Here is an 8,259-nt window from a genome sequence, read left to right as displayed (position 1 = left end):
TTATTTGACAGAGAACACAAGTAGGCAGAGAGGCAGGCAGAGAGAGAGAGAGAGAGAGAAGCAGGCTCTGCACTGAGCAGAGAGCCAGATGTGAGTCTCGATCCCAGGACCCTGGGATCATGACCTGGGCCGAAGGCAGAGGCTTTAACCCACTGAGCCACCCAGGCGCCCCTTACTTTATTTTTTTAAAGATTTTATTTATTTATTTGACAGACAGAGATCACAAGTCATCAGAGAGGCAGGCAGGGAGAGAGAGGAGGAAGCAGGCTCTCTGCGGAGTAGAGAGCCCGATGTGGGGTTCGATCCCAGGACCCTGGGATCATGACCCGAGCTGAAGGCAGAGGCTTTAACCCACTGAGCCACCCAGGCACCCCGGTGACTAAAAGATTTGATAAGGTCAATTTACTTAGGTTTCAGTAGAAGGTGTGACAGCAGGTTCTAGCAGATAAAGGAGGTAGAGCATAAGAGTGACATGTAAGAGGTAGTGGACAATAAAGGATTTCCAAAAAGCCCCAGTTTGGGTTCTGGAGTCAGACAGCCTAGGATCCATTCCTATCATAGCTCTAGCAGAAATGTAATTTCTTTGTGCCTCAATGTTCCCACCTATAAAATGGGCATACTTCCTTGATCTGGATAGTAATTACCCATGAAAAAAGTCCTTGAGATGTACACTTACGATTTGGGTGATATACTTTGTGTAAATCAAAATCCAATAAAGTACCAGAGAGAGAGGGAACAGGAGAAGGAAAAAGAAAATTAAGATTTTTCTCTCTAACACATTATCAATCCAAATTTGAAGACTTCTATTAAAAAAATGAATTTTAAAAATCCAACTTCAGGGGTGCCTGGCTGGCTCAGTCAGTGGACTATGTGACTCTTGATCTTGGGATTAAGTCTGAGCCCCACACTGGATGTAGAGATTACTTAAAAAAAATACAATCTTTTTTTTTTCCCTCCCAATAAAATCCTTTAAAAAGCTCAACTTCAAATTGTAATTTCTGGAGACATATTACAGCCCAAGTTGACATGTATATACATAAAAACACAGAAACTAAAGTTTGTTGATTTCTAAAAAAAGACCCCGTCATGTATCAAGATTACTGAGTTTTCAGCAGAAAAGGAGAAAGGCATAATAAGAGTACTTTCATCTTATAAGGATATGGCAAGAATTAAATCCATATAAAGACCTTAGCTCGTAAGAGCTCAATAAATGTTGGATGTTAGGGGCACCTGGGTGGCTCAGTCAGTTGAGCTCTGACTCTTGGTTACAGCTCAGGTCATGACCTCAGGGTCATGGGACTGGAGCCCGCACTGGGCTCCATTCTGAGCGTGGATTATGTTTATCCCTCTCCCTCGGCTCTTACCCCTGCACACACTCTCTCTCTTTCAAATAAATAAAATCTTAAAAAAATATGTTGGATGTTAATATTATCATTATAATTCAAAGTATTTATATGCTGCAAAGTACTAGACACATTTTAATTAACTGCCTTGAATCCTTTGTGGAACAAGGCTGGCTCTAGATTTTAAAAGTTAGGAAGGTTATGATTATGGTTATACAATTCCTGTTGGTTCGTTATCACTAAAGCATTGCACCTCTCTAAAGTAGACACTGAAAACATGATGCTATAAGACAGTGCAGGGATGGCACTGGCTCCTTAAGAGTTTCAGAACCCTCCGCGCTCAAGTCCTACACAGGGCTACTGCAGCCTTGAAACTTACCAGCAGGGCACACAAGAGAAAGGCTGCAGACATCTGATGGGTAGTAAGCAGCATAGACTCCAGCCACGTGGCCACCCATGGAGGTGCCTATCAGGTGGAAGGGTTTTTTGTTCAGCTTGAGGCATTCTACAAACTAGGGAGGGAAATGAGAAGGAGATTTGGTCACAAAGCTACAGACAATAACAAAACTGATTACACAGCGGAATACCTCTGAAATCTACTAGATCCATTATCCAGACAAACCCTGTGGCATATCATCCTTTTACATAATCCTCTTTACCTGGCACAGGTCATTGAAGGGTCATTTATAAGTATAAAATCGACAAGGATTCCCCTAACTCATGAGCCAGCAAACTTTTTTTTTTTTTTTTTAAACAAAGGTCTCAAGGAAAGTATATTTTTTGCCTTCTGGGTCATAGGTTCTCTGTTGCAACTACTCAACTCCAGTAATGTAACACAAAAGTGGCCAGAGGTAATATGTAAATGAATGAGCATGGTTATATTCCAAGAAAACTTGGCTTACAAATATAGTTGCAGGCCAACCAGGGTTTGCTGACTCTTGTCCTACATTCAAAGCCCTTCCCACCCATCCACCCATTTCATATAATAATCCACTTCTCTGTTTATTTAACTGTCTGACCATTCATCCCACCATTCTACCAACCATCCACCCATCTAAAAAAATATTTAATGGATATCTACTATGTATAAGGAACTATGGTCAGCTCCTGAGGATACAGCAAAGACCCCAACAGACAAGGTCCCTGACTTCATCAGAATACACACTTTAAAGGGGGGTTAGGCTGGGTGCAGACATTAAATAAACATCCTTGTCTGGGGAAAATTCATAATGCCTATCTGTAACTTATAGATTACTAAATTCTGAAGTGGTTCATAAGCCCCATGACCTTGAAAGCCCAGTCAGAGAGAGGCTGAAGCTAGATGCTAAAATAGAACAAAATGCAAAGAGCACTGTCCCCATCCTCCACAACTAGGCAGAGGGGCTATCATTATGTTGTGTCATGTAGGTGTAAGCAAAAAAAAAAATAGACTCTAGGGAAATGGTCTTGAGGATTCTAAACTCCTTTTTTAAAGAGCTAAAAAAAATGTCCATATCCTATTTCTTGAGAAGTAACTAAAGCAGGCTTCCAGAACGGTCTGCCGTAGGTCCTAGTCCTTCAGAGCAGACCAGTGATACCACTGGTGTGCCATTTTTTTTTTCTTAAAGATTTTATTTATTTATTTATTTGACAGAGAGAGAGAGAGAGAGATCACAAGTAGGCAGAGAGGCAGGCAGAGAGGCAGGCAGAGAGAGAGGAGGGGAAGCAGGCTCCCTGCTGAGCAGAGAGCCCGATGTGGGGCTCGATCCCAGGTCCCTGAGATCATGACCTGAGCCGAAGGCAGAGGCTTAACCCACTGAGCCACCCAGGTGCCCCAATACTGGGGTGCCATATTGTGTGCAAATATCTGCAGTCAGAATGCACTGAAGGCTGGTTACAAGTCAGCATGGAATGCTCTTCCTTGGGCTCCAGATTTGGGCACACGAGGTGGGTAAGACACAGTCTGAGCAATCTTCGGCAGAGCCTCCTGCTTACCTGGTGTATCCTCTTTACTTGTCCGTCTATGGACAGATCATCCAGGGAGGATCGGGTGGTGCCCTCATGTCCTGGCATGTCCACGCAGACCAAGTGCAGGTTCTTTGGAAGGAACTAGGGACACATAGGTGCAGAGAGTCAGGCTGTGGTGTGCAGGACATGTCTGTCCATTCTTCTAAGGAGGTGGCCCTCACTTACGGAGTGACCTGGACAGCCATCCCTGGGGATGTATGGGTCTAGGCTACCCAGTGTCTTACCCTAGTTACATCTGATGTGAGTGAGCACTGCCGGGAGCCTCATAGGGAGCCAAGGCCCTCAAAGACCAATACAAAGATGAGAGGGGACTCAGGGGAAGAGGGAGACCAAGGTTGGGGTAGCAGGCTTGAGTCTCTTGCTCTTTCTTTCTTTTTTTTTTCTTTAAAGATTTTTTTTCGGAAAGATTTTATTTATTTATTTGACAGAGATCACAAGTAGGCAGAGAGGCAGGCAGAGAGAGGGGAAGGGAAGCAGGCTCCCTGCTGAGCAGAGAGCTTGATGTGGGGCTCGATCCCAGGACCCTGGGATCATGACCTGAGCCGCAGGCAGAGGCTTTAACACACTGAGCCACCCAGGCACCCCTATTTGTGCCACTTTTAAGCAGAAGCTGAGAACCATGTGTTATCAATACACAAATACCAGTTACACCAAAAACATCTGAGGTGGGCCGGGAAGTGAGAGGTTCCTTCAGGCATGAGGATGACTGTCCTAACAGTGGAATTTGGGAGTGAGAACAGAAGCAACTATAGGATGGGTGAACCTTTTACCCCTGGTGCAGGTCCTACTTGGAATCATTCAGGTATGGTTCTGCTTGAGGTGGGAGGCTGGGGCTCGTTCTTCCCGAGACCTCTCCCAGGCCCAACCTGCACCAGCGGGTCACTTATCAAGCAGAGCAAGTTGCCACACGCACGGAAACCAGGACAGAAGGTGAGGGATTTAGAAAACTACCTCAGAGAGCGGTCAGATCAAGAGAGTCTCTCTAAACGACTCAGGAAAATGAAAACACAAAAACAAGAGCGAAAAACAGAAGTAGGAGGGGGGGGAAGGGAGAAGAACAACAAAAAGGGGGACGAGGGAAGGAAGAGGAGACACTGGAGTACGGAAGAAGTGATTTTGCTCAACCCGATCTCGATCGTCACGACAAGTTCTAGAGGAAGTTGAGTGTCAGAAACGTTCCCTAAGAAATATTTGTATGGTGAAATGATCTCTAAGGTGCAGATTTTACAAGGAACACTGAATTCAGTAACTTTTGTCTGACAAAAGGATTCAAATAATAGAGTGGACCCTCAGACAACATGGGTTTGAACTGTGCAGGTCCACCTAGACGTGGATTTTTTTCCCATACAGCGCAGTACATGTATTTTCCCTTCCTTATGATTTTTTCTTTTTTTCTTTTCTTTTATTTATTTATTTGAGAGAGACAGAGAGCACACACAGGCAGGCGGAGCAGCAGGCTCCCTCTGCTTTTTCCTCTCTCTCTGAGGGAGAAGAGGGAAAGAGAGAGAGAAGGAGAAGCAGGCTCCCTGCCAAGCAGGATACCTGGCGTGGGCCTCGATCCCAGGACCCTGGGATCATGACCTGAGACAAAGGCAGATGCTCAACCAACTGAGTCACCCAGGCACCCCTGATTTTCTTAATAACATTTTCTTTTCTCTAGTTTTACTGTAAGAATATAGTATATAATACATATGACATACAAAATATGTGTTAATTGGCCATTTATGTTATTGTTAAGGCTTCTGATCAACAGTAGACTGTTCATAGTTAAATTTGGGGGGAGCAAAACAGCTATACATGAATTTTAGACTGCATCGTGCATGGGCTCCCTTAATACCCATGTTGTTCAAGGCTTAACTGTATACCACATTAGTTTGTGTGTGTCTGCGTGTGTGTGTTTTTAAGTGAGCTCCACACCCAACACGGGGCTTGAACTCACAATCCCTGAGGGCTAGAGTCGCGTGCTCTACTGAGTGAGCCAGCCAGGTACCCCTATGCTGAATTAGTTTTCAGATGATTTGAGCCACAGTTCTGGGTTCCCTTGGCTTTTCATCATTGCTGAGGACATCTCATTCAAGTGGACACCCTTTTCTTTACTGAGTGACACTCTGTTGAGAGAGAAGAACCTAGAACGCACCTTGACCACGCTAAGCCACATATCCTTGTGTGCAGAGAACCCATGGAGCATGAGGATGGACGGTTTGTGCCCAGGCCTGCCCCGGAAGGAGTAACAGAACTGATAGTCTTCATGGTAAACGTAGCGGACCTGCATCCCCAGCGTTCTCCGCCAGTACCTGGGGAGGAAAAAAAGAAAGGCGAGACAAAATCAGCAACCTCCAGAGAAGGGGCATATGCCCTGTCCACAGTCCTCCATCATGCAGAGACAAACCCGTCTCCCAGCTGCCTTCCTCCTCCTCCTCCTCCCAGCCGGTCTCTGGAGTCCCCCGATCCCCTCCCCAGCTTTACCCTCAAGGAACACTAAGTAGAACCATTCCAGGAAGCACCTTAAATAAATATTCTGGTATGTACTTTTCTGATACTTCTAACTAGGAGGAGAAAGAAGAGTGTTTTCTGAAGGAGCATGACACATCACAGCCTTTTGTTAATCTATATATTTACATCCCTATTTTTAGCAGTTTGAATGGTGGTGTGACGAAGGAGTAGGTGGTGGGATCTCTCCAGCTGCCTGACTGGCCTTTCTCTGCCTCGCCTGCTTGAGCTGCAGCTGAATTCAAAGTGGCTGGTGGTAAGGCTGGGAAGAACTCGGGAAAAGCCAAGAAAAAGGCAGTTCCCCTCACACAGAGCCAGCCTGCACTTCCCGGTGGGCCAGATTCACGGGCCTCTGAAATCCAGGATGAAGAATCACGAACACTACCCATGTAGGACCAACCCAGAGTAAGGATCTCACTGCAGAGGGGCTCTGCTGGGCAGGAAAGGCATCCCAAGACTTAAAGGTAACGCCGCTCGCTCTCTGTGGAGAGGAAGAAGCAGCCTCTCTCACCAAGGCTACGGGTGGGGGTGGTGTCACTCCACACAGCCACAAATCTCTGCCTGGGGAGAAAGGACGACAGAAGACTGTCTAAAGGGTGCCTGGAGTCCTGACGATTTCAGGACCAAACCCTCCGACAGCTGTCCGGAGCTGGTGAGTCCATGGACTCCATCTCTGCGAAGAACACAGTTTTGTCCTTTTGTCATTCCATTTGAGCAAGCGGGAAGTTACATTAACCCTCCAGCCAACCAAATTTCTGCTTTTGAGTCTTAACTTTTTTTAAGTGTTACTGTGGCTTCAAAGAAGCTATTGATTTTGAACCAGTGGATTTTGATTGAGTGGACTGGATTTTAACTGTGATGCAGAAGTCATAGTAACAAACATTTGTGTTTTGTTGTTTTTTTTTAATTGACAGAGAGAGAGATCACAAGTAGGCAGAGAGGTGGGCAGAGAGAGGGGGGAAGCAGGTTCCCTGCTGAGCAGAGAGCCCAATGTGGGGCTTGATCCCAGGACCCTGAGACCATGACCTGAGCCAAAGGGAGAGGCTTAACACACTGAGCCATCCAGGTGCTCCTAAACATTTGTTTTTATACAGACATTATTTCCACGCTGGTGGATAAGCTCAAAGAGGCTCATAACCTACCTCCCAAATATATGTACATATTTGTATTTAAAAATATATGTTAATTATATATATATTATCTGTATAATATGTATATTATTTGTATAATATAGATATTAATATATGCTGGTTTCTTCCCCCTAGAGATTTTGAGAATGAGAACTTGACTGTTTTTTTTTTTTTAAGATTTTATTTATTTATTTGAGAGAGAGAGAGAGAGCACAACAGGGGAGAAGGTCAGAGGGAGCAGCAGACTCCCTGTGGGTTGGGAGCCCGATGTAGGATTCGATCCCTGGACTCCAGGATCATGACCTGTGCTGAAAGCAGCTGCTTAACCAACTAAGCCACCCAGGTGCCCTGAGAACTTGACTTTTTTAAAAGACTTTATTTATTTGAGAGAGAGGGGGAGATAGTGAGAGAGAGCACAAGTTGAGGGGGAGGGGCAGAGGGAGAGAGAAAAGCAGGCTCCCGGATAAGCAGGGCTCCTCAGGACCCTGGGATCAAGACCTGAGCCAAAGGCAGACACTTAACCGACTAAGCCACCAGTTCTGGGGAACTTGACTCTTAGGGACTATCTGCATCCGTCCTCTGCTTTATTCCTCACAACATATGGCAGCTGGTTGAAAGCTCAGCGTCTGTCCGTTACGTAAGACTTGGCAGTGCTGGAGTTTGGCCCAAATTTGATTTCAGTATGGAATTAGCAACAAATTGAACTCTCTGCATGAAGAATCTCTCCAAGATGAAAGATAATTAATTCAATCAGGGATTCACTTTGCGGTACACTTTGCACCAGAGAGGTAGCCAAGTCTTACAAAAAGCAAATAGCTTTCACGGCGTAAATAAAGGGAGAAAGGGATGAGGACATATATTCATATTTACTTGCATCTGCAAACAAAACGCATGAGGGCACACACCAGACACTATGAAAGTGAGGATTTGGAGTGGAGGCGGGGGTTCTACTGAGAAGTAGCTGGAAAGGGAACAGGGGTAGGAGGGAGACTTTTACTGCTTTCCTTTTTCAATGAAATGCATTTCCTATTCAAAACATTAAAAATAACACTGGCTAGCTTAAAAGCCCTTATGACAAAGCAAGCATATTTCAAAATTCTAAATCATGACATATGACACAAGTCCATTCTTCATTCGTTCATTCATTAATATCCCAATTCATTCATTTCTTGACTCTATGATCTTTTTTAAAAAATTAAAGTATAGGGACGCCTGGGTGGCTCAGTTGGTTAAGCAGCTGCCTTCGGCTCAGGTCATGATCCCAGCGTCCTGGGATCGAGTCCCACATC

The 8,259-nt window shown here is 45.0% G+C and overlaps 2 protein-coding genes across 3 annotated transcripts in view; one reads left to right on the top strand and one right to left on the bottom strand.

The window, feature by feature from the left end:
- The window catches only part of ABHD6 (abhydrolase domain containing 6, acylglycerol lipase), a 55,098-nt gene that overhangs the window by 16,506 nt on the left and 30,333 nt on the right, over positions 1-8,259 (bottom strand). For both annotated transcript variants that reach the window (XM_059390037.1, XM_059390038.1), the window contains exons 4-6: positions 5,488-5,644; positions 3,318-3,431; positions 1,723-1,855 (exon numbers count right to left, since the gene is read on the bottom strand). In XM_059390037.1, the coding sequence (XP_059246020.1) occupies positions 1,723-1,855; positions 3,318-3,431; positions 5,488-5,644 (404 nt within the window). The remainder of the gene's footprint in view (positions 1-1,722; positions 1,856-3,317; positions 3,432-5,487; positions 5,645-8,259) is intronic.
- Positions 5,726-6,433, top strand: LOC132012517 (histone H2A.Z-like). The gene is made up of 3 exons (XM_059392590.1): positions 5,726-5,741; positions 6,076-6,171; positions 6,264-6,433. The coding sequence occupies exons 1-3, from the start codon at positions 5,726-5,728 to the stop codon at positions 6,431-6,433; spliced, it is 282 nt and encodes a 93-aa protein (XP_059248573.1).

The sequence above is a fragment of the Mustela nigripes genome, chromosome 2 (genome assembly GCF_022355385.1).
Source record: "Mustela nigripes isolate SB6536 chromosome 2, MUSNIG.SB6536, whole genome shotgun sequence".
In the NCBI taxonomy this organism is placed as follows: Eukaryota; Metazoa; Chordata; class Mammalia; order Carnivora; family Mustelidae; genus Mustela; species Mustela nigripes.
Note: the sequence above shows the minus strand (reverse complement) of the source record. Positions and strands in the feature narration are given on the sequence as shown.

Coding starts and splice junctions, on each gene's coding strand:
- LOC132012517 (XM_059392590.1), top strand. Junction 6,172..6,263: donor GAGCCAGCCTGCACTTCCCG/GTGGGCCAGATT, acceptor ATCTCACTGCAG/AGGGGCTCTGCTGGGCAGGA.